Genomic DNA, 27,449 nt, shown 5'->3' on the forward strand with positions numbered 1-27,449 from the left:
CGACCTAGAAAAGCATTCTACAACGTGAAACTGTGTAAGTTATTCGAAATTCGAAGAAAAGTAGGCACAAGCCGTAAAGAAAGAAAAGCAACAACCAAGAGGGGAAGCAGAAGAATATAACTCCCAGGCAGAAGAACTCCGTCGAAAAGGCTTTAAGGCAGGAGTGTAGCCTTTCTAATATGTTGCTGAATATGCACATCGAGAAAGCAATGACATGAATAAATGTCCAAGAATGGGATTACATTTCAGCGTGAAGAGCAGCAGTGTTAAGGCAGCAATGTTAAGGCTCACTGCGGGCACTGTTGTTGTCGGTGAGAGCAAGCAGGCTTTGCAAGACCTGTTGAGTACAGTAAATAGTCTACTGAACACAGAATGTAGACAGAGAGTAAAGTAGTGAGAAGCAGCGATAAACTCAACACCGAAACTAGAATCGCGTAGCAACTGGATTCAAGACCTGGGAAGCAAAGTAACGCATGACAAACGAGTCAAGTAGGACCTAGGAAGCACATTAACACACGAAAAACAGGAACTTCTGCCTAGAAGACATCTGATAGTACCAAGCAGAGGCCTTAATATGAGGTGGAAATTTCTGAGAATGTTTGTCTGGAGCACAGCATTTCTCTGGAGCACAGCATTTTGTGGATCTGAACCATGAGGTAAGGGAAAACAGGAAAAGAGTGGAACTGTTGCAGATGTTGTGAAACAGAAGAATGCTGAATACTAGGTGGTCTAATAACATAAAGGACGAATTCTTCCACAAGTTGTCCATGCGTAACTCTCTGTATCCTCGCGAGTGGCACAGAAATGTTTCATTGATTCACATATTTCGCTAGTTTAGATACACTGATGAGCCGAAACATCATGACCACCTGCTCGAGAGCGTCTTTGGAACGAAATACATTACTGATTCTGCGTATCAGGATTCCGACAGTTTATTGGTAGGTTTGTGGAGGTATGTGGCATGTCTACGCACAGGGTACTGTAATTCGCATAAACAAAAGGCCGCTGATTTGCGTACGCGGTGATAGCGCCGGATAGTGACCCAGATAGGTTCCATAGGATTTACTTGATATCAACGTGAGTTCACTATAACACTCCTCAAACTACTGTAGCACGATTCAGGCTCCGATATATGGACAACTATGCTACTGAAAACTGACATAGCCATCTGGCAACACTTCAGGCATGGCGGGCTGTAGGTGGTTCGCAGCTGTTGGCGCGTCCTCTATTACTACCACAGGTCCCACGCAAGCTCATGTTTCCCATAGGATAATACTGCTCTCACCAACCTGCGACCGAGCGAGGTGGCGCAGTGGTTAGCACACTGGACTCGCATTCGGGAGGACGGCGGTTCAATCTCGCGTCCGGCCATCCTAATTTAGGTTTCCCGTGATTTCCCTAAATCGCTCCAGGCAAATGCCGGGATGGTTCCCTTTCAAGGAAAGGGCACTGCCTACTTCCTTCCCCATCCTTCTCTAATCCGATGAGACCGATGACCTTGCAGTTTGGTCTCTTCCTCCAAACCACCCAACCCAACCAGCCAGCGTCCGTAGCTCGCTACACTTTTTAAGCTGCCGTTCACCTCGATGAAGGCGTTTAAAGAGACGGCCATAGACTTTATCGACGGTCGAATGCCGATGGTTCTGTGCCCACTGCCATCGTACTACACGATGTCATAGGGTCAACATGTGAACACGTAAGGGTGCTCTGCATCGGAGCTACATGTTCAACGATGTACGGTGAAGGTGAACCGTGTGCTACGAAACACTTGTTCATTCATCAGTACTGTGCTCTTTTGGCAGAGATGCCACAGATCAACATCAATCGTACTTTACAGAGCGGAGAATCCCACTTTCTGTGAAGAATCGTGGACATTAAACCATTTAGCGCCTATATGTAGTTTCACTGTTCTCCTACCGCATGCCGGCCGGAGTGGCCGAGCTGCTCTAGGCGTAACAGTCTGGAACCTCGCGACCGTTACGGTCGCAGGTTCGAACCCTGCCTCGGGCATGGATGAGTGTGACGTTCTTAGGTTATTTATGTTTAAGTACTTCTAAATTCTTGGGGACTGGTGACCTAAGAAGTTAAGTCCCATAGTGGTCAGAGCCATTTCCTACCGCTTTCCGTAGATGATCACGACAGTACCACATGAACATACACCAGCTTCACCGTTTGTGAGATACTCCTTCACGGGCTCTACGTAATAATAATCTGTCCTTTGTCTAAGTCGCTTCTCTTAATAGATTTCCGCATTTGCAGTGCATATCTTCGCTGGGGTTATCCCCGTTCGTGTCTGCTCCGCTTTGTTATACCGTGTTATGTGCTCTCAGCGTCACCAGGTGACACCCAAAGTCGCGTTCGGCAGTAGTCATAATGGTTTGGCATATAGGTGTGTATTGTGTCACTTGGCCAGTAGGTCGAAGATATTATGTTTTCCAGCTTGCGTAGGTCCCTTGCCAATTAAAATATTGGCTGAAATGTATGGCTGCATCGCACAGCACATAACTCGCTAGTGGCCATGAGATGACGCACTATAGCGTCCACAGTGAAATAATACGAAAAGACTTAAAAAACAGTATTTATAAAGAAGAGACGTTTAAAAATTGAATAATATACATTTTTCTCATGTACCCGTAAAATAATAATTTCTCTGTGTAAGTTTCGAGGGCAAATAAATATAACAAAATGATCTAAAGAGACGACAAGATACACTCTTTTGTTAATATTTTAGTTGTCTTCACTTCTTCTTCTCTTGTCTTGGTTGCGTGTAGACGGACATCTTGCGACTGCTGGCAAATGTAAGCACATTTGTACTAATTAAGCAGATAATATATTGATTTAATATTGTTGTGCACTTTTAATTTGTAAGAGCTGATCCAGATTTCGTGTCCGCCTTCCTTGAATTAACCTGCATTCGAGAAATTTACAGTGCAACAATCGCAGGGGCCGATGCAGTCAACGACGCCATTACGTGGCGATATTAACTTATAAAATTTAGCGAAAGAGAAAAACTCGCCCGCTATTAACATAATATTCATTTTTCTCCACAGCCGCCCGACGTTGAAGAAATACGTAGCTTTAAGATTCTTATTTTCAGTACATTAACCGAGAGCCAGAGCCAGGACTCCGACTACAATGCAATGGTTAACGGAAGTAAGAAGAAAACTCTCGCACGTGTGTGGGCCGCAATTGTAATTAATAACTAAAGATTTTTTTTCCTTTAAAGTGAACTGACTAGCCGAGGAAATTAATATGAAAAGTTTATTCTATTGTTCAACTTATATGCCCATGTTTTAAGATTCAGCGAGTCTAACGTTGTAAGAGTTTAGGGGCACGAAAGGGAAGCACTGAGACAGTTTTGTAGCCTCTCCCCGACGTTATTCAATCTGTATAGTGAGCAAGCAGTAAAGGAAACAAAAGAAAAATTTGGTGTAGGTATTAAAGTCCATGGAGAAGAAATAAAACTTTGAGGTTCGCCGATGACAGGGACAGCAAAGGACTTGGAAGAGCAGTTGAACGGAATGGACAGTGTCTTGAAAGGAGGATATAAGATGAACATCAACAAAAGCAAAACGAGGATAATGGAATGTAGTCGAATTAGATTAGAAAATGAGACACTTAAAGTAGTAAAGTAGTTTTGCTATTTGGGGAGAAAAATAACTGATGATGGTCGAAGTAGAGAGGATATAAAATGCAGTGCATATCTTCGCTGGAGACTGGAAATAGCAAGGAAAGCGTTTCTAAAGAAGAGAAAGTTGTTAACATCGAGTATAGATTTAAGTGTAAGGAAGCCATTTCTGAAAGTATTTGTATGGAGTGTAGCCATGTATGGAAGTGAAACATAGACGATAAATAGTTTGGACAAGAAGAGAATCGAAGCTTTCGAAATTTGGTGCTACAGAAGAATGCTGAAGATTAGATGGGTAGATCACATAACTAATGAGGAGGTATTGAATAGAATTGGGGAGAAAATGAGTTTGTGGCACAACTTGACAAGAAGAAGGTGCCGGTTGGTAGGACATGTTCTGTGGCATCAGGGGATCACAAATTTAGCATTGGAGGGCTATGTGGAGGGTAAAAGTCGTAGAGGGAGACCAAGAGATCAATACACTAAGCAGATTCAGAAGGATGTAGGTTGCAGTAGGTACTGGAAGATGAAGGAGCTTGCACAGGATAGAGTAGCGTGGAGGGCTTAATCAAACCAGTCTCAGGACTGAAGACCAAAACAACAACAACAACAACGTTCATTAACATAAAAATAATTTATACTGAAGATTAAATTGTTAAAAAAGGAGAACTTCACAAAAGCATTTAATTGTAAATCAAAATTAAATGAAATATTAGTTTCATTAAGGCCCACCACGAGGTTGGCAAGAATTAACGTTACCAATGAATAATATATTAAATTACGACGGCCGACGGACGCGAGAGGTTAGGAACTACACTCCTGGAAATTGAAATAAGAACACCGTTAATTCATTGTCCCAGGAAGGGGAAACTTTATTGACACATTCCTGGGGTCAGATACATAACATGATCACAGTGACAGGCCCACAGGCACATAGACACAGGCAACAGAGCATGCACAATGTCGGCACTAGTACAGTGTATATCCACCTTTCGCAGCAATGCAGGCTGCTATTCTCCCATGGAGACGATCGTAGAGATGCTGGATGTAGTCCTGTGTAACGGCTTGCCATGCCATTTCCACCTGGCGCCTCAGTTGGACCAGCGTTCGTGCTGGACGTGCAGACCGCGTGAGACGACGCTTCATCCAGTCCCAAACATGTTCAATGGGGGGACAGATCCGGAGATCTTGCTGGCCAGGGTAGTTGACTTACACCTTCTAGAGCACGTTGGGTGGCACGGAATACATGCGGACGTGCATTGTCCTGTTGGAACAGGAAGTTCCCTTGCCGGTCTAGGAATGGTAGAACGATGGGTTCGATGACGGTTTGGATGTACCGTGGACTATTCAGTGTCCCCTCGACGATCACCAGAGGTGTACGGCCAGTGTAGGAGATCGCTCCCCGCACCATGATGCCGGGTGTTGGCGCTGTGTGCCTCGGTCGTATGCAGTCCTGATTGTGGCGCTCACCTGCACGGCGCCAAACACGCATACGACCATCATTGGCACCAAGGCAGAAGCGACTCTCATCGCTGAAGACGACACGTCTCCATTCGTCCCTCCATTCACGCCTGTAGCGACACCACTGGAGGCGGGCTGCACGATGTTGGGGCGTGAGCGGAAGACGGCCTAACGGTGTGCGGGACCGTATCCCAGCTTCATGGAGACGGTTGCGAATGGTCCTAGCGGTGCACAAATGCTGCGCAGCTAGCGTCATTCGACGGTCAACACCGCGGTTCCTGGTGTGTCCGCTGTGCCGTGCGTGTGATAATTGCTTGTACAGCCCTCTCGCAGTGTCCGGAGCAAGTATGGTGGGTCTGACACACCGGTGTCAATGTGTTCTTTTTTCCATTTCCAGGAGTGTATAAGGTTTAGATTTCACGTCAAGGTCGGTTGGTCGGTTAGTTATATGGGGGTTAAAGGGAGTAAATCGTGTGGTCATCTGTCTCCTCACATCGAGGAAGTATTTGCAATAATATGACCAGACAGTTATAATGTGTACTCTTTGGTCCAGCGGCGCAGCGGCGGCGGCTGCCCCACGGCGAGGCAGGGCAGCGAGAGCGTGGCGTGCGGCGGCGCTGCCAGCTGGCGGCTGAAGGCGGCGACCCTGGCGGGCGCGCGGCCGCTCGGCGCCTGGCTGACGCGTCGCGAGGCGGCGCCCTCCCCTGCAGCCGTGGCGGCCGACACCCACAGCAGGTAGCGGTGTTGCGCGGACAGGTGCGACACGCGGAACACCGTCTGACCCGCCGGAACGTCGAAGTCGTCGCGCGTCTGCAACAAGCGCCTGCACTCGCACTGTAGACTCTGCCTCAGTCTCTATAGGTTTGAACTACACTGGTGTGCAAACGTAAGGACGAAAGTAACTTTCACATCATGTATCACTGCCAGCTCATATAGCTTGATGAAATAACAACCATATTATGAAAAGGATAGATTGCTGTTCACCATATACAGGGTGTTACAAAAAGGTACGGGCAAACTTTCAGGAAACATTCCTCACACACAAAGAAAGAAAATATGTTATGTGGACGTGTGTCCAGAAATGCTTACTTTCCATGTTAGAGCTCATTTTATTACTTCTCTTCAAATCACATTAATCATGGAATGGAAACACACAGCAACAGAACGTACCAGCGTGACTTCAAACACTTTGTTACAGGAAATGTTCAAAATATCCTCCGTTAGCGAGGATACATGCATCCACCCTCCGTCGCATGGAATCCCTGATGCGCTGATGCAGCCCTGGAGAATGGCGTATTGTATCACAACCGTCCACAATACGAGCACGAAGAGTCTCTACATTTGGTACCGGGGTTGCGTAGACAAGAGCTTTCAAATGCCCCCATAAATGAAAGTCAAGAGGGTTGAGGTCAGGAGAGCGTGGAGGCCATGGAATTCGTCCGCCTCTACCAATCCATCGGTCACCGAATCTGTTGTTGAGAAGCGTACGAACACTTCGACTGAAATGTGCAGGAGCTCCATCTTGGATGAACCACATGTTGTGTCGTACGTGTATAGGCACATGTTCTAGCAGCACAGGTAGAGTATCCCGTATGAAATCATGATAACGTGCTCCGTCGAGCGTAGGTAGAAGAACATGGGTCCCAATCGAAATATCACCAACAATGCCTGCCAAAACGTTCACAGAAAATCTGTGTTGATGACGTGATTGCACAATTGCGTGCGGATTCTCGTCAGCCCACACATGTGGCGGTGAATCGAGGAAGTACAGTACATACTGACGAAACTAAAATGAGCTCTAACATGTAAATTAAGCGTTTCCGGACACATGTCCACATAACATCTTTTCTTTATTTGTGTGTGAGGAATGTTTCCTGAAAGTTTGGCCTTACCTTTTTGTAACACCCTGTAGACGGGGCGTTTGAGTCACAGACAGGCATAAATCGAAGATTGCTATACAGTTAAGTTTTAGGACAAAAGATCTTCATCCAAAGTAGAAAATACATATACCTTCACACAAGTACAATTCACACACACATTACTAATGCCTCTCGCCACTGTAGCCTGAACACAGACAGCAACTACGCCTGACAGGAACAGCAATCTGGAGCGGGTGCTGCGCGTGAGAAGGAGGCATGGTGTGGGCAATGGGAGGAATAGCAGAGTAGATGTAGGGCAGATGGGAAGAGGACAGTTTGATGGAGCACAGGACTCGTGAAGCTTGAGGCTAGGTGGTTAAGGATATATTGGAGGTAGAGTCCCAACCTGCACAATTCATTTATCGGAACTGCACAGACGGCAACTCTCCCTTCAATACATTCTGCACTCTCATATTTTTTTTCTATTAAAAATGAAACTGCTCCAGCTGTACTTAAGATTTTATATTTACTTGGCTACTAGTTCCGACGTCAACGCCATCTTCAGACCGGTGTACTTTGATGAAATCAATGGTGTGTGGCTCAGTACTAGAAGTCTGCAGTGAGACCAACCACGGACTTCTAGTACTGAGCCACACACCATTGATTTCATGAAAGTGCACGGGCCTGAAGATGGCGTTGACGTCGAAACTAAGAGCCAAGTAAATATAAAATCTTAAGTACAGCTGGAGGAGTTTCATTTTTAATTAAAAAAATACCAGTCCCTTCTTCACCAAATTTAGATATGGATGTATGAAGATGCATTCTCATAGTCCTTCTGGCCTCCATCTTCGCTAGTCCCTGTGCTCCAAATCCCCTTCCCTGCTCCCACAGCAGTACTACACACCTTTCAAACCCACCACTGTTTCCGCTATCCTTTCCCCTCTTTCCACTTCTCTCATTGTCGTGTTCCTCCCCCCCCCCCCCCTCTTCCTCTCCTCCCAAAACCTCATGACTGCACCTAGCAGCCCTCTCCTGTCCATACCACATCTCTCCATGTTCCGACAACTAGTTCTAGCTCTTTTCCACCACTACCCTGCTATCCCTCCCCTTCACCAGCCCCTAACTCAGTACCTCCATCACCCACATCAGGTCGCTGTCTCATCAGCTGCAGTTGCCATCTGTAGTCAAGCCACAGTGGCCAGAGACAGTGGTCATGTGTGTGCGAGTTGTGCTTTTGCTAATGTATGTGAGGGTTTTCTATTTCACAAGAACACTTTGAGGCTAAAATCTTAAATACATGGCAGTCTTTTTGTTTCGTCTGTCTGTGACTCAATATGTCTGCTATATGGGAGTAGCAATGTATGCTTTTCACAATGTTATTTCATTCTGGACTTTCCATAGCTCGATGAGACTTGCACCACAAACTATAGCACAGAATGTCACTGAAACAAATTGATAATGAGATGAATAGAAATGACACTCTTAGTCATAGACAATAATTGCAGTCATGTTATTGCAGTTCATATTGCAAATGGTAGGACATCGTTATTAACATGACGTGTGATTACCATGGATGGCAATGCATGCTCTGCTATAGGCTCTCACGCTGTCTTTAAAGCTGGTAAGAAGTTTGTAAAATGGCTATTTTTCGATGGTGTCATTATGTGTTAATATTTGTAAAGGAAAATGATATATTTGAAGAATTATGATCAAACGAGCAGTTGTTAGGCAACAATATCTGTGTCTGCAATGGAAACACTGTGGAGTAGTAAAATCTGTGACAGTGGGTGGTGGATAGCTACGGTGTGCAGGAGGTGAGGGTTCGTTGAATGTACAGTGTAATGCAGGGATGCACCTTTGGAACTATGTGAGTAGCAAATTTATTATGAGGAGGAATAGTGACAGAACAATGTTTGGATAGCGTACTGATATAGAAAAGGTTTCGAAATGAAAGACTAGGTATCATTTGATGAGATAAAAACTTTATTTTTATTTTTGTAGACTTGTATTGTCAGTCCACTTTACCCTCGACATTTTCGAGGTTTTGATAATTATTCTATACATTGATCTTCTGAGTTAATTTACTATACCAAAAAGTTATTAGATGGTGGAGGTGTGGGTTCCTGTAGTCATGTCCTAGTTCATGAACCATGGGCAACGTATGAATGGCCAAGTAAGTGGTCCCGACAGTCGGGATACAAGTTACTTTGGAATAAGGCTGGGCATCTAGGACATATTCTGAGTCGTGGTCACCTTTGTGCTCATACGGCGAAGACTACCAAATCCACCGGTTAGTTCCTCAACAGTTAGGGGTAAAACTCAACGAGACTCGGGGCAAGTAAGGCTAGCAACCTGCTTCCCTGGTACTTTAAATATGATGCTGGCAACAATCAGAGCAAAATGCCTCGGACCTTTGGAGGTGACGGAGTCCGAGCTCTAATTGACAAACCAGGGACTCCTAAGTTATGACTTGGCAAACAAATGGTAATGAGATTGGGAGCTATTAATATCAATGGGGGCTACTCTGGGAAGAAGGTAGAGCTGGCAGAGGCTGCTAGTAAGATGGGGCTGGACGTTTTAGCTGTTAGTGACATTTGGGTAAGGGGTGGGAAAGAAGAGGAAGTGGGAGAATACAAGGTCTACCTATCAGGAGTCAAAGCAGGAATAGCACATTGGGGTGTAGGACTGACTCTGGGCACTATGGGACTTAACATCTGTGGTCATCAGTTCCCTAGAACTTAGAACTACTTAAACCTAACTAACCTGAGGACATCACACACATCCATGCCCGAGGCAGGATTCGAACCTGCGACCGAAGCAGTCGCGCGGTTCCGGACTGAGCGCCTTAACCGCGAGACCACCGCGGCCGGCGGGGGTGTAGGGCTTTACATTGGCAAAGAAATGGAACCCAGCGTAGTTGCAGTAAAATATGTAAACGAACGACTGATGTGGATAGATTTGACAGTGTCTAGCAAGAAAATTAGGATTGGTCAGTATATTCGCATTGTGAAGGGACAGATCAAGATAAGATGGATAGTTTTTATGAGACACTCAGTGATGTAGTTGTTAGAGTAAAGGACAAGGACAGTGTTCTGCTCATGGGTGATTTTAATGCCAGGATTGGAAATTGAACAGAAGGGTATGAAAAGTTTATGGGTAAATTTGGAGAGGATATGGAGGCCAAAAGGAACGGGAAACAACCCTTGGATATCTGTGCCAGTATGGGCTTAGTAATCACAAACTTCTTTTTTAAACATAATAACATTCACCTGTATACTTGGGAAGGTAGGGGAACCAGATCTGTCATTGACTATATAATAACAGATCAGGAATTCAGGAAGGCTGTGAGGGACACACGTGTATTCAGGGGATTCTTTGATGACACTGACCATTATTTAATCTTCAGTGAATTTGGGATTGTGAGGCCGAAATTGCAGGAGGTGAGGCCCATATGTATGAGGATAAGAGTGGAGAAACTTCAGGATATGCAATCAGGCACAAGTACATAACAGGGATCTCAGTAAGGTATCAGTTAGTTGAATGTAGTCAATTACAGTCATTGGAATAGGAATGGACAAGGTACAGGGACACAGTACTAGAAGTGGCTAAAGAATGTCTTGGAACAGTAGTGTGTAAGGGTAGGATGAAGCAAACAGCTTGGTGGAATGACACAGTCAAGGCAGCCTGTAAAAGGAAGAAGAAGGCGTATCAAAAATGGCTACATAGTAGAACTCAGGTAGACAGGGAAAGTTATGTTGAAGAAAGAAACAAAGCCAAAAAGATAATTGCAGCATCCAAGAAGAAACATTGGGAAGACTTTGGAAACAGGTTGGAGACTTTGGGTCAAGCTGCTGGAAAACCATTCTGGAGTGTAATTAGCAGTCTTCGGAATGGAGGTAAGAAGGAAATGACAAGTATCCTAAGAAATTTTGGTCCTATGTCAAAGCGGTAGGTGGATCAAAACAAAATGTCCAGACACTCTGTGACCAAAATGGTACTGAAACAGAGGATGACAGACTAAAGGCCGAATTACTAAATGTCTTCTTCCACAGCTGTTTCACAGAGGAAGACTGCACTGTAGTTCCTTCTCTAGATTGTCGCACAGTTGACAAAATGGTAGATATCGAAATAGACGACAGAGGGATAGAGAAACAATTAAAATCGCTCAAAAGAGGAAAGGCCGCTGGTCCTGATGGAATACCAGTTCGATTTTACACAGAGTACGCGAAGGAACTTGCCCCCCTTCTTGCAGCGGTGTACCGTAGGTCTCTAGAAGAGCGAAGCGTTCCAAAGGATTGGAAAAGGGCACAGGTCATCCCCGTTTTCAAGAAGGGACGTCAAACAGATGTGCAGAACTATAGACCTATATCTCTAACGTCGATCAGTTGTAGAATTTTGGAACACGTATTATGTTCGAGTATAATGTCTTTTCTGGAGACTAGAAATCTACTCTGTAGGAATCAGCATGGGTTTCGAAAAAGACGGTCGTGTGAAACCCAGCTCTCGCTATTCGTCCACGAGACTCACAGAGCCATAGACACGGGTTCACAGGTAGATGCCGTGTTTATTGACTTCCGCAAGGCGTTTGACACAGTTCCCCACAGTCGTTTAATGAACAAAGTAAGAGCATACGGACTATCAGATCAGTTGTGTGATTGGATTGAGGAGTTCCTAGATAACAGAACGCAGCATGTCATTCTCAATGGAGAGAAGTCTTCCGAAGTAAGAGTGATTTCAGGTGTGCCCCAGGGGAGTGTCATAGGACCGTTGCTATTCACAATATACATAAATGACCTGGTGGATGACATCGGAAGTTCACTGAGGCTTTTTGCAGATGATGCTGTGGTGTATCGAGAGGTTGCAACAATGGAAAATTGTACTGAAATGCAGGAGGATCTGCAGCGAATTGACGCATGGTGCACGGAATGGCAATTGAATCTCAATGTAGACAAGTGTAATGTGATGCGAATACATAGAAAGATAGGTCCCTTATCATTTAGCTACAAAATAGCAGGTCAGCAACTGGAAGTAGTTAATTCCATAAATTATCTGGGAGTACTCATTAGGAGTGATTTAAAATGGAATGATCATATAAAGTTGATCGTCGGTAAAGCAGATGCCAGACTGAGATTCATTGGAAGAATCTTAAGGAAATGCAATCCGACAACAAAGGAAGTAGGTTACAGTACGCTTGTTCGCCCAATGCTTGAATGCTGCTCAGCAGTGTGGGATCCGCACCAGGTAGGGTTGATAGAAGAGATAGAGAAGATCCAACGGAGAGCAGCGCGCTTCGTTACAGGATCATTTAGTAATTGCGAAAGCGTTACGGAGATGATAGATAAACTCCAGTGGAAGACTCTGCAGGAGAGACGCTCAGTAGCTCGGTACGGGCTTTTGTTAAAGTTTCGAGAACATACCTTCACCGAAGAGTCAAGCAGTATATTGCTCCCTCCTACGTATATCTCGCGAAGAGACCATGAGGATAAAATCAGAGAGATTAGAGCCCACACAGAAGCATACCGACAATCCTTCTTTCCACGTACAATACGAGACTGGAATAGAAGGGAGAACCGATAGAGGTACTCAGGGTACCCTCCGACACACACCGTCAGGTGGCTTGCGGAGTATGGATGTAGATGTAGATGTAGATGTATTTGGACAGGTCAGGAAAACTGCTGGTGAATCCTGTGGATTCCTTGGGCAGATGGAAGGAATATTTTGAAGAGTTGCCCAATGTAGGTGAAAATACGATCAGTAATTTTTGACATTTCGAGGTACAATGGGATAGGAATGATGATGTAAATAGGATCACATTTGAGGAAGTGCAGAAAGTGGTCAACAGATTGATGTGCAATAAAGCAGCTGGGGTGGATGAAATTAAGTCAGAACTCATCAAATACAGTGGAATGTCTGGTCTTAAATGGCTACACAGGGTAATTGAAATGGCCTGGGAACCGGGACAGGTTCCATCACACTGGACAAAAGCAGTAATCACACCAATCTTTAAACATGGAAACAGAAAAGATTGTAACAACTACAGAGGTATCTCTTTAATCAGCGTTGTGGTAAAATCTTCTCAGGTATTGTTGAAAGGAAAGTGCGAGTATTAGTTGCGGACCAATTGGATGAAAATCAGTGTGGGTTTAGGCCTCTTAGAGGTTGTCAGGACCAGATCTTTAGTTTACAGCAAATAATGGAGAAGTGTTATGAGTGGAACAGGGAATTGTATCTATGCTTTATAGATCTAGAAAAGACATATGACCTGGTTCCTAGGAGGAAGTTATTGTCTGTTCTACAAGATTATGGAATAGGAGGCAAACTTTTGCAAGCAATTAAAGGTCTTTACGTGAATAGTCAGGCAGCAGTTAGAGTTGACGGTAAATTGAGTTCATGGTTCAGAGTAGTTTCAGGGGTAAGACAAGGCTGTAACCTGTCTCCACTGTTGTTCATACTATTTATGGATCATATGTTGAAAACAATAGACTGGCTGGGTGAGATTAAGATATGTGAACACAAAATAAGCAGTCTTGCATATGCCGATGACTTAGTTGTGATGGCAAATTCGATTGAAAGTTTGCAAAGTAATATTTCAGAGCTAGATCAGAAATGTAAGGACTGTGGTATGAAGAATAGCATCTCCTAAACGAAAGTAATGTCACTGGGAAAGAGATATAAACGGATTGAGTGCCAAATAGGAGGAACGAAGTTAGAACAGGTGGACAGTTTCAAGTACTTAGGATGCATATTCTCACAGGATGACAACATAGTGAAAGAACTGGAAGCGAGGTGTAGTAAAGAATGCAGTGAGCGATCTACTCTCTTCTGCAAGAAGGAAGTCAGTACCAAGACTAAGTTATCGGTGCACCGTTCAATCTTTCGACCAACTTTGTTGTATGGGAGCGAAAGCTAGGTGGATTCAGGTCATCAGTAAGGTTGAGGTTACGGATATGAAAGTAGCTAGGATGATTGCAGGTACTAGCAGATGGGAACAATGGCAGGAGGGTGTCAAAATGAGGAAATCAAAGAAAAACTGGGAACGAACTCTATAGATGTAGCAGTCAGGGCGAACAGGCTGCGATGGTGGGGTCATGTTACACGCATGGGAGAAGCAAGGTTACCCAAGAGACTCATGGGATCAGCAGTAGAAGGTAGGAGGAGTCGGGGCAGACCAAGGAGAAGGTACCTGGATTCGGTTAAGAATGATTTTGAAATAATAGGCTTAACATCAGAAGAGGCACCAATGTTAGCACTGAATAAGGGATCATGGAGGAATTTTATAAGGGGGACTGTGCTTCAGACTGAACGCTGAAAGGCATAATCAGTCTTAAATGATGATGATGATGATCATATTAGAGTCTGTAATTATTTTCTTTGATAAGTTCCTTCCTAACTGGAATTTCAAAACTTAAAGGTTGAGTTATGTGTTTCATTGGCATTCTGTGTCAAGATTATGAACCATTTGGCAAGTGAGATTCACAATATGTGGCTGTTTAGTTTCCTTTGCGCAATGTAGGTTCTGTCAGTTCCTTTATATTGCCACGGCCATATGCCAGTGCAGAAAGATTCGTGTGTTTCACATTACTTTCTTATACAGATCGACATTACAGATTGTTTTATGCAGCTACGTTTCTCTCAAACAGATCGCACTGACATAGTCTACTGAGCGTGAAATTATTGGTTTGCTTATGTGAATGTACGAATGTATTGCTTATGAATAAGATCGGTTTTCACTCACAGATTTCTTTTCGGTTTCAGGTAAGAGATGTGGCTTTGAACTCAGTAGCACATTTAGGTTGCCAGTTGACATTGCCAGGCCTGTATTTACGATAACACACAAATAAACGCTACTCACTCTGAATTTCTTGTGGTAGGAAGCTCCATTCTTCCACCAGCGCGGCTGACCTTCTGGATGGTCTTCGGAGCTTGCTGACATGCTGCAGTACGTCTCCCCAATGCATCCCACTTATGTTCGATGGGATTTAAGGAGGAATGTGCAGGCCACTACTTACACAGATGATCCTCTCATTCTAAGAGCTCTACCTCCTGCACAGTTCAGTGCAGCTGCACATAGTACACTACTGGCCATTAAAATTGCTACACCACGAAGATGACGTGCTACAGACGCGAAATTTAGTCGACAGGAAGAAGATGCTGTGATTTGCAAGTGATTAGCTTTTCAGAGCATTCACACAAGGTTGGCGCCGGTGGCGACAACTAAAACATGCTGACATGAGGAAAGGTTCCAACCGATTTCTCATACACAAACAGCATTTGACCGCCATTGCCTGGTGAAACGTTGTGATTCCTCGTGTAAGCAGGAGAAATGCGTACCATCACGTTTCTGACTTTGATAAAGGTCGGGCTGTAGCCTATCGTGATTGCGTTTAATTGTGTCGCGACATTGCTGCTCGTGTTGGTCGAGATCCAATGACTGTTAGCAGAATATGGCATCGGTGGGCTCAGAAGGGTAATACGGAAGGCCGTGCTGGGTCCCATCGGCCTCGTATCACTAGCAGTCGAGACGACAGTCATCTTATCTGCATGGCTGTAGCGGATCGTACAGCCACGTCTCCTTCCCTGAGTCAACAGATGGGGACGTTTGCAAGACAACCACCATCTGCACGAACAGTTCGACGACGTATGCCGCAGCATGGACTATCAGCCCGGAGACCGTGGCTGGGGTTACCCTTGATTGTGCATCACAGACAGGAGCGCCTGCGATGATGTACTCAACGACGAAGCGGGGTGCACGAATGGCGAAACGTCATCTTTTTGGATGAATCCAGGTTCCGTTTACAGCTTCATGATGATCGCATCCGTGTTTGGCGACATCGTGGTTAACACACATTGAAAGCGTGTATTCGTCATCGCCAAACTGGCGTATCATCCGTCGTGATGGTGTGGGGTGCCATTGGTTACACGTCTCGGTCACCTCTTGTTCGCATTGTCGGCACGTTACATTTCAGATGTGTTAAGACCCTTCATTCGATCCCTGTGAAACCCTAAATTTCAGCAGGATAATGCACAACCGCAAGTTGCAGGTCCTGTACAGGCCTTTCTGGGCATAGGAAATGTTCGACTGCTGCCCTGGCAAGCACATTCTCCAGATCTCTCACCAATTGAGAACGTCTGGTCAGTGGTGGCCGAGAAATTGACTCGTCACAAAACGCCAGTCACTGCTCTTGATGAACTGTGGTATCGTGTTGAAACATCCATCCAAGCTCTGTTTGACTCAATGCCGAGGCGTATAAAGGCCGTTATTCCTGCCATAGGTGGTTGTTCCGGGTACTGATTTCTCAGGATCTATGCACCCAAATTAAGTGAAAATGTAATCACATGTCAGTTCTAGTATAATATACTTGTCCAATTTATACCCGTTTATCATCTGCATTTCTTCTTGTTGTAGCAATTTTAATGGCCAATAGTGTAATTTATTAAATTTAAGCCATGATCGAATTCACAGCTGAATGGGGGAGGACTGCAGTGTCACATATGTTGACCAGCAAGTGTACAGCGTTCAGAGATTTGGAGGTCTGTATGCCTATGCAACGTAACGTCTTCCCACGTCATAACACCTGGATATATCCTCATACGGCGAGAGGTGAGAACACACAATGCAACCGGGAACATCCGATTTTGGAAGCAGGCTCTTACCTGCGTCAACCTGGAGTTCCCCTTTAGCCAGACACAACTTTCATTATAACAACACGGCATTCCGAGTTTTCCTGTTCAAAACATATCAATTCAAATTTCTAGACATCGAAGTTGCCTCCTCAGCAAACAATCGGAGTTTTAAGAATGAAACACTGTTGAAACAGCAGAGGTTGAAAATACCACTTCAGTTGTAAGGTTCTTTTTATTTAAAACGCGACCGGTTTCGGGCTCTTATATGCCCATCCTCACGTGTTATATCGAAAATAAACCAGAGACCGGAGATAATAACAGTCTTTACTCATAGCAATACACGTAAAAAAAGCAAAAAAGGAGTTCCATACAAAATTTTATAAACCAGCTGTCGGGCCAGGTGCGATAATGTCAATGACAAAGTGACACCAGACAACACCATGGGCGACTGGCTGAGTAAAGAACTATGCAATGAATACCGGGACACTTACACGTCGTGCTGTGTGTGACTCCGAGTACCGCGGTGGTCGAGCACAGGACGCTGTGCACCGCGATAGAGCGCAGAACACGGAGTGGCGTATACGAAGCAGGAAGCAAACTGGTAAACCAGACTGGAAAAAGTACTGCCATGTGTTGACGGGCAACAAGCCCCGCCGTTCACAATTTGAATTACTGATTTTGTTCAAAACGAAAAACAAAACCGTTACACAGAAAGCGATAAAAATACATTATGAGCGGGAAAGCAACATAATGAACAGGGGCAGTGCAGAACAGTAGCAAAACTATCTGGAAGCTGGCAACATGAAATTTATGTGTAAATTGTAAAACACAATGAAAGTTTTTACCTATCCAGGAGTCCTATGCAAGTTTTTAACTCTGACGGGATATATATGGCGACATGGAACAACGCGTCATAGTTATAAAGAAAATACACATGTGCGACTCGTATTAAGAAGCATTCCTATTAAGAAGCATCTCGCTACTAAACGAAAGGGTAGGTAGCAAAACTTGACAGTCCACACTGTCAAAAACTACTATACCAATAATAGCTAGCAGCAATAGCACTAAAAGGACACATTAAAAGTGGGATCAATTTAAACCTGCTAACTAATAGCCGACTTTTACATTATGAAAGACAGGTAAATTTTTAATTAGTGAGGGCACATATACTGACGCACAATAATGCGCCGTAGTCATAGTATGAAAAATTAAAAATATGCGAATTTCTATTAAAATAGGACTTTTACAGCTATGTAACACATACTGGGTGGATCTCGCAAACTTGACTATATATCCTAGTTTCGTCTAGTCTTTTTAGGTGTTCATAGAATGCAGCTCTTCTCTTCCTCATTGTGTCTGATTTTCGCTTTATTTTTTCATAAACTTCTTTATTACCTCTTAATTTCCATGTCCCACTCTGATACTTTGGTCCAAAGATTTCCCTGATTATTTTTCCTTTCCTTGCTTTCTATTTCACCTGATTGTCTGCGGCTCAATTTAACGAAAGGTATTCTGGCACATAAAGGCTTTCTCCTTTAATGACAGCATTGTAGCACCAAAGTTTTACAATAATGGAAATATATTTCTTATTATTATTAGCGTTATTAGGGACACCAATTGTAGCAGCACAAGTAGCGCCGGTATTAACTTTATTATATTATAGTCAGTATATTTACTTACGCTGTAGCTATACCCATTCAAATAATTTGAATACAAGCTGTCGTATTAAAATTGTTATTTCTTTGGTAACTAAGACGTAAAATCGGTACTGTACGTGTGAAAACGTGGTCTGATGTAAGAGAGGACCTGATGGTCCTAATCATGCAAGGTTAAGTAAACAAATAAATACAATGTTTCTACTATTATTTGTGGTTTCTTGCCCTTTATGATATGTTCTGCTAAAGGTTAGATAGCTTCACGTCCTTTCTGCGAAACATGTGTTGATGTAGTCATGAACACTTCTTCCTCATTTTTTTCCATCAACCGACGAAAATAATTCACATCTTTATTTAACAGAGAGGAATGTTCTGTTGATAAATGTCGTTTCAATTTTCTGGGAACCATAGCAGCGTCACTGATATTTCTCGCACTCATTACACACTCGGAGGTTGAGTATGTTTTCTCACGACACAAAAAAGAAAAACAAACATAATACATTAATTATCACTATATTGCTCAAATGGTTCAAATAGCTCTGAGCAGTATGGGACTTAACTGCTGTGGTCATCAGTCCCCTAGAACTTAGAACTACTTAAACCTAACTAACCTAAGGACATCACACACATACATGCCCGAGGCAGGATTCGAACCTGCGACCGCAGCGGTCGCGTGGTTCCAGACTGTAGCGCCTAGAACCGCTCGGCCACTCTGGCCGGCCACTATATTGCTTTCAATTATTACTCGTTTCTGCTTCTCAGGTTCGATGGTTTCACTACTTGCATTTGAGTATGGATCACTCCATACGATGAACGTATCCATACCGGAAAAGAAATTGTCTCAAAAGACTGTGTCATAACCGAATGCGGTCGCAACAGTTACTTTAAAGCTCATTCTAAGGTCAGAGGTGACGCAGGATTTGAGATCATCCGTTCCTTGGTACACATGACTTGGCTGTTAGGCTAAGGAGGTAGATATGATGATGATAAGGAAATGAGAATCTTAGGTGGCTTACTGGTTGTTTTTTCTTGGTTCTTCATTTGTTTTCAGTGAACATGTAGAAGAGCACAGACACTGGTTTATAACATCTGTGAGTGTAAACATAGATGGGGCTCACTAGATTCTCCAATCCAGATGGAATGGCCACCTGGGCCTATAAATGCATTAAGATTCGAGTATATACAATAACGTGTGCTACTACAGACCACTAACCTGGAAGTTCCACATTTTATTGTCGTGGATCTGACTTACAGACTCTGGCACATGTAGACAAATGCACGATGGAACCCAATAAGCCTAGTCCAGAGGTACACAAAGACAATATTTGCATGTCCTTCTTAGCGTGATTGCTTGACTGAGTAAATGCTCACTTATGCAATATCTACTAAAGGTTGTTGCTCATGCAAGGCTTCTGCCTGGAACTCTCCTTGGGCAGGAACTTGACATATGGGGGCTTCTGTCTACGGTATTTGGGGAAGTTTGCTACAGGTGATACGTAACTGCATTGCTTTTTATTTCCAATTCGCAATCAGTGAAAGCGAAATCAGCAGTTTCCCAATGCATATGACTTCTTGATGGACTGACGATAGCTATTTGCACTGTATGTCTCCACTAAGTTACAAGACGTACTACTAATATTCATACATACATGATTTCTCTTGTTTTCTGACAACCCTTCATGATTCTGTCATTGCACCTGTACTAGAAAATATTGCTGCAGCAATCACAGTATTGGTACTGCTGCAGAGCACACCTTTGTTAAAACTGAACTGAAATACTCAAACAATGGAAAGCGTAGAATGTAATAGCAACAATATTGTTGAAATGAAGTACTATAGTGTTGCCTGACAATGTGCAGGTCCTTTGGCTGCGAAAGGAGAATTCAATCAGGCTTAAGCAGCGGCTAGAAAGTGTAATGAATATCGAAACAAGGCAATAAAACAATAAGACAGGGACATTTTTCCTAGTCCCCGGAATTTTCTGGTAAAGGACGTACAGCTAGCTGTACACAAAAGATGCGGTTTTACAAAATATTCTCACCCTAGTGGCATAGTTGGTGGAGTGGTACAGACGAGAATACAATTAACTTTAGATAAGGAAAGTATAACAACAATATTGAGTAAACAAATTACATTTAGGTTTTATAAAAATCGAAGGGTTATCAGCTTGTGTCCTATAATTAAAGAATAAACAAGCATGTTCATACTTAAAACCGAAGGAAGTAAATTATATTTAATTTCAGTTCATGTACCTATCCCTATTTCACACCTTATAACACGGAAATTAATTACTGTATGAGTACCAAACTTGGTAACATTAATTTCATGGACGTGGGGAAGAGAAATAAAGCAGAATCAATTCAGTTGAAAGACTTAATGTGCTGTTACGGTACGTCACACCATTACATGCCGGTACCATTACTACTACAAAAGGGGCTCAATATGGCGCCTATCAGTGTCCAGGAGAATCTGAAAGCGCAGGATTGCATTCTGCACAGCAGGACGAAGCATGTCCGTAGGTATGTTGCCTACCTCTCTTGATATGCAGCGCTTCAGATCAGATCAGGTGAGAATGCTCCTTTGGTAAACCATGACATTAAGGTAACCCCACAACCACAAATTACAGGGAGTGAGATCAGGCGATCATGCCGGACAAGCATTTGGAAATGATCTGCTGATAATTCGATCGTTTCCAAATATATTTCGGAAAGCAGTTGCACTTCACGAGCGATGTGCGGTCGAGCCCCACCTTGTATGAAATATATTGATTTCAATGTCTCTCTCTCCTGTATGGCGGGTATGACACGACTGAGGTGTATGTCACAGTAACGCTGGCCAATCACACTGTACACATTTGGTCCTTGAGGGCCAACCTGTTAAAAAAGAATTGGCCAGTGATGAACGCAGCCGTGAAGCCACACCACAAGGTGACACGTTCACCATAAAGAGGAACTTTATACACAGTGACTGGAGGTGAAAATCCCCACACTTGGCAATTCTGCGTGTTCACCTCACTCGTCAGAGAAAAATAAACTTTTATCCATAGCATAGTCGAGGGCTCGCCCTTGTCAACTTCAGTCCTTGCGAGAAAATGGAGAGCAAAGTCAACACGTCGTTGTGCATCCTGTGGTGCAAACCGGTGTACGATATGGACTGTGTACAGATACAATTTGAGAATGGCTCGAAGCACATAGCATACAGTGGACCAAGGGATGTTCTACTATCGTTACACAGCACACACACTGCCTGACGATTGGGAATTGTGCGCAGTGTTGTCTGCCATAGCAACAGCGATTTCATCAACCACCTGTGGTGCAACCGGACGTCGGCCTCTTCCCGCAGCGACGCCAAGTAATCTTGATTATTCGAACTTCTTCATCTTGCTCCGCACAGAAGATGGATAAAGGATACCCTTCCGTAATCCTCTCAGCTGGCTATATTCTCAAACTGCAATTGCAGCATTACAGTTGTTTTGACACTAGAGGTTCACTAATAACGATCTGCTCCTTTTGTCGAAGCTCATGTTCACACGTCAACAAGTGCACTGCGACTGGTCAGGAGTGAGAGACTGTGAATCACGATGACTGATCACGGCATCTGGTGGCCATAGTTGGAACTGGACGGTGGCGCTGTGATGCATGGAAATCATTCATCTCATGCTCTGGACAGTAATGCTACCAAGTTTGTTACATCTACGGTACTTAAATTCCGTGTTATAACGTGTTAAATAGGGAAACTTTAATTATAACCACCCGATAAATACGACTTTAAATATGCTAATAGGCTTTCTGAAATGAATAAGATCCAGATACTGGTAAATCCTTTATTGTGCTGCCGCGTTTCGGGTAAAGAACATATTCAAAGTGCCAAGTAAAATATTCAAAAAGCAATACAAATAATAGTACATTCCGTGACATGGCATTTCAACTTGCCATAGAGCAACTAAACAAAAGGAGATACGTGTCACTTCGTGCAGAAGAAGTTCAACAAGTTGAAATGCTGTGTCACTGTATCCATTTGTGATGGTTTTTGTATTTTTTTTTACCACGAGCTCTCATGATGGGCTTTGCTCTAAACGCCTCAGCACAATAAAGGATTTCCTGCCGTCTGGATCTCCTTCATTGCAGCAGCCTATCAGTATTTTTAGAGTCATATTTGTATTGATTGCTAATATGGCTTCACTTCTCTATCAAGACTTAAGTGTGATCTACGATATTTCATTTCTTTAAAAACATAAATTTCGCGGGAGTCTAAAATCGAATTGCCATAATGTCTTGCAATAATACTTCCTTTGTCAGAAAATTTCCAAGAAAGGTTTTATTATTTCTGAGTTTGTAATACTAAACAGGAACAAATGTTTTTATGATACCTCGTCTGCGTGCGTCCTGAAATGACCTTGGCTATGTTTCCGTGAAAACTCACTAGGTGGCAGAGCTGTGCTGAGCAACACACTGAGTTCTTGGGACATGAGTTACGGCGGCACATAGGATGCTGTGACTTCTGAAATTTTCCCGGCGTATTTGTTCTTCTAATAATTTCCGGGTATGCAGCCGGATCCCGTCGACATTCTGCCACGATATTTCGGCCCAGAGACGTCCGGCCAGGTGAGTACACAACTACTGAAGAGCCCAGGTGCAGTCGCGGTATTTATGCCGAATCTCGCGCATGCGAAATGTACTGGCATCCTACAGAGCATGCGTCACGTGTTGCCATGCGCGGCATAGCCGAGTTGTGCGTGCTGCCCTCGGTGGTGAAAGTAAAAGATCATCTAGTCACTGAGTATCGAATGACGCTGTCTATTCCGCTGTGACTGTATAATTTTAATAACAGGATTCCAATTTTTATCCAGTTGAAAGCCGTTGTCACGATTTATAAGATTATCGGCAAGCCGTATTTCCACTGATTCCTTGATTACGGAATCCCAAAATCCGGAACCGGAGATTAAATTTTTGTTCCATTCTACTCCATTGAATGTCCCAATGAAATACAGTGGTCTGCTACTGCCGATTTTGACGGTTGCCGCAGACGGATGTATCTTTCATGTTCTGTACATCGTTCATGGACAGTTCTTGTCGTCTGGCCAATATATGCAGAGCCACATTCGCAGGGAATTTTGTAGACGCCTTCTTTCTTCAGTTGTAAATCACCTGTAACGGATTCAACCAGGGCCCGGTTCTTTGCTGGTGGACGGAAGATAACCTTGATTTTATTCTTCTTCAGTAATCGGCCTATTTTCGACGACACATTCCCGGCGTATGGAAGAAACGCAGTAGATTTAAAGTCGTCATCAGTGTCCTCAGTGCGCTGCTTCTTGTTATGACAGTTGCGCATGGTCTTTCTTGTTTGGCGTGAAGTGTAGCCATTCTCTTTAAAAACCTTCTGCAAGTGTTCTAATTCTGTGTGGACGTTTTCATCATACGATATTACATACGCTCGATGTATTAAGGTACTGAGAACACCGGCTGTTTGTGCTGGGTGGTGGCAGCTTGACGCCTGGAGATACAGATCTGTGTGAGTCGGTTTCCTGTACACAGAATGTCCTAATGACCCATCATTTTTACGGCGTACTAGCACGTCTAGAAATGGTAAAGTGCCATCTTTTTCAATCTCCATCGTGAATTTGATGTTCTCATGTAAAGAGTTTAAATGATGAAGGAATTTCTCCAGTTCCTGTCTGCCATGAGGCCATACAACAAAAGTATCATCTACGTACCGCCAGAAGACCGTAGGCTTTAAGACAGCAGACTCAAGTGCTTTTTCCTCAAAGTCCTCCATAAAGAGATTAGCTACCACAGGGGACAAAGGGCTCCCCATGACGACGCCGTCTGTTTGTTCAAAGAATTCGTCATTGAATAAAAAGTACGTTGAGGAGAGTATATGGTCAAACAAGGCCGTCATTTCTGCACAGAATAAGTTACCAGTAAGATGTAACTATTCCATTAAATGCACTTTGGTAAATAGTGAGACCACATCAAAGCTGACTAATAAATCCGAGCTGCTAAACTTAACTTCCTTCAAGCGACTGACAAAATCCTCGGAATTACGTATATGGTGGCAACACTTACCCACATACGGCTTTAGTATTGAGGCCAGATATTTTGCTGTAGAATAGGTGGCAGCACCAATATTACTCACTATTAATCGTAGTGGGGCACCATCCTTGTGTATCTTGGGAAGACCGTTGAGTCTTGGTGGTACTGCAATGTGTGGTCTCAATCTTTTGATAACTTGTTCAGGTAGAGAACAGTCGTTCAAAAGGGTAGTAGTTTTCCTTGATATTCGGCTTGTTGGGTCCTTTTCAATTCTGTGGTACGTAGAATCATTTAGCTGACAATATATCTTCTCGTTGTAGGCTTCCCTTGTCAGAAGAACTGTGGCGTTACCCTTATCCGCAGGCAGTACGACTGTGCTAGTATCTTCTCTGAGGCTGCGGAGAGCAGCTCTTTCAGCTGGCGAAATGTTACTCCGTTGTGGCGCACATTTCAACAACGTTCGGCAAGATTCACGTCGAATTTCGTCTGCAGTATCCACAGGGAGACGTCTAATGACTTCCTCAATGGAACTGATGAAATCCGTTAAAGGCAGTGAAGCAGGAGTAGGGGCGAAGTTTAAACCTTTCGCACGCACTGACATCGTCGTATCGTCAAACGATTTCTCCGTAAGGTTCCCCACGGATCATCCAGAGATAGTTTCTTGCGGCTTTCGTGTTACGAGTTGGCTAAACTTTGCACTTTGCCTGTTCGTACTGTTCCTGTGAGCCCAGTCTACCTTGGCCCAGGATACACAGTCAATCCAGTCCCAGCTAAGGGAAGAACATCTTGGTGCAATCTTCAGATGTAAATAATATAAATTCCTGGCAACAGCGTCTAACTCACGACGCGTAAAACGCATTCGTTCTCTTACTAAAGCCAGACTCGCGTTTTATATTGTTGGCGGCTACACTATTAATAAAATGAACAACTCTGGCGAAAGTTGGAATCAAGTTATTGTCTCTACATTTCAGTAAAAAATATAGTGAACACAACAACCTGGCTCTTTTCTCACGTAATTTATCCAGTACCAGGATATCCTGAACCATCTGCTCCCCGTAAAGGTATTTGATGTGACTTCTGAAATTTTCCCGGCGTATTTGTTCTTCTAATAATTCCGGGTATGCATCCGGATCCCGTCGACATTCTGCCACGATATTTCGGCCCAGAGACGTCTGGCCATCATCAGGTGAGTACACAACTACTGACGAGCCCAGGTGCAGTCGCGGTATCTATGCCGAATCTCGCGCATGCGAAATGTACTGGCATCCTACAAAGCATGCGTCACGTGTTGCCATGCGCGGCATAGCCGAGTTGTACGTGCTGCCCTCGGTGGTGAAAGTAAAAGATCATCTAGTCATTGAGTATCGAATGACGCTATCTATTCCACTGTGACTGTATAATTTTAATAACAGGATTCCAATTTTTATCCAGTTGAAAGCCGTTGTCACGATTTATAAGATTATCGGCAAGACGTATTTCCACTGATTCCTTTGGGATTCCGTAATCAAGGAATCAGTGGAAAAACGTCTTGCCGATAATCTTATAAATCGTGACAACGGCTCTCGACTGGATAAAAATTAGAATCCTGTTATTAAAATTATACAGTCACAGCGGAATAGACAGCGTCATTCGATACTCAATGACTAGATGATCTTTTACTTTCACCACCGAGGGCAGCACGTACAACTCGGCTATGCCGCGCATGGCAACACGTGACGCGTGCTCTGTAGGATGCCAGTACATTTCGCATGCGCGAGATTCGGCATAAATACCGCGACTGCACTTGGGCTCTTCAGTAGTTGTGTACTCACCTGATGATGGCCAGACGTCTCTGGGCCGAATTATCGTGGCAGAATGTCGATGGGATCCGGCTGCATACTCGGAAATTATTAGAAGAACATAGGATGTTAATTGTAAGCAAAGAGTGAACATTAAGTTCTGAGCTAAGCTTGGGAAAACTCCTAGTGAAACGTGAATAATGGTTAAGCGTGAACATTCAGGCAAGACACTTTCAAGGAGCCGTGTTTTCGCATGGCACGAAAGGTATTGTGAAGGCATAGATTCATAGCAAGGCGATCCCAGAGCTGATCGCCCGTCTACAGCATATGCTGATGAAAAAGTGGTGCCTGTATGACAGTTACTGTAAGAAGACCTTCATGTAACTTGGGTGCGGTATCAGAAGTCACTAATTTGAAATGTGATGTGTGCCGTAATATTTTACGCGAGGATTTAGGTAAACGGAAACTTACTACAAAACTCGTCCCTCACACACTAACACACGAACGGAAGGAGGAAAGACGAAGAATTTCTGGTGAACTACTGGATAGAGCCAGACGTGGTCCCAAATTACTGCAAGGATTAAAAGTTGGTGCTACGAGTATGACCCTCACACGAAACATGAAAGTGCTGAGTGGCGGACTTTGGACCCCCAGCCTCAAGAAAGGTCAAACGACAATGCTGATCGCATTCTTTGATAGTAAAGGATCAGTTCACCAAGACTGTGTTTCTCCAGGTCAAATACTGAACCAAACTATGTACACCGAAGTCTTGAAACTTTTCGGTAGTCGCCCCCTGATTTGGCATTCTCAGGACTGGTTCTTACTGTATGACAATACAAAACCCATTGCTACTTTATCTGTTACCGAGTATCTGGACAGACTTTCTCTTATTGCCGTCCCACATTCGACATATTCGCCCGACCCCGCGCCTTGTGATTTTTTTGTTTTGTTTCCGTGAGTGAGAAAGCGACTGAAAGGTAAGCTTCATCAAGATTTCGCAAACATCCACTGGGCTATGACAAATGAGATTACAAGCATCGCAGGTAAAATTTTTCCTGCTTGGTTCCAAGATCTCTAGAAATATTGGCAACTGTGGTATAAATAGCCAAGGGGACTACTTCGGTAGGAGCTAGGATCATTACTTGGTAAGTGAAACTTTCTGTTTTTCAATCTGTCCTGGAACTTTTTTTGAGAAAGGAAGTATGTAAATGTTTGCGTAACACCCGTCACTTCGTAGTGGTATACCAGTGTGTCATGTCACACCAGTTGGGAAACACTGTTTTGGATCATTACACAGGTTAAGAGCAGCAGATCGCCGATAACACTTCGTTGGGGAACTCTAGTTATAACTTCCGCTTCAGTAGATCACTTCCCATCAATTGTTGCGATCTATGTCCTTTATTATAGGAACA

General features: G+C 43.7%; 1 protein-coding gene across 1 annotated transcript in view; it reads right to left on the reverse strand.

The window, feature by feature from the left end:
• LOC126334107 (Down syndrome cell adhesion molecule-like protein 1 homolog) overlaps positions 1-27,449 on the reverse strand; it is a 102,957-nt gene that overhangs the window by 18,010 nt on the left and 57,498 nt on the right. Inside the window, exon 7 of the mRNA XM_049996798.1 lies at positions 5,631-5,899. Within this exon, the coding sequence (XP_049852755.1) occupies positions 5,631-5,899 (269 nt within the window). The remainder of the gene's footprint in view (positions 1-5,630; positions 5,900-27,449) is intronic.

The sequence above is a fragment of the Schistocerca gregaria genome, chromosome 2, assembly GCF_023897955.1.
Source record: "Schistocerca gregaria isolate iqSchGreg1 chromosome 2, iqSchGreg1.2, whole genome shotgun sequence".
Classification (NCBI taxonomy): Eukaryota; Metazoa; Arthropoda; class Insecta; order Orthoptera; family Acrididae; genus Schistocerca; species Schistocerca gregaria.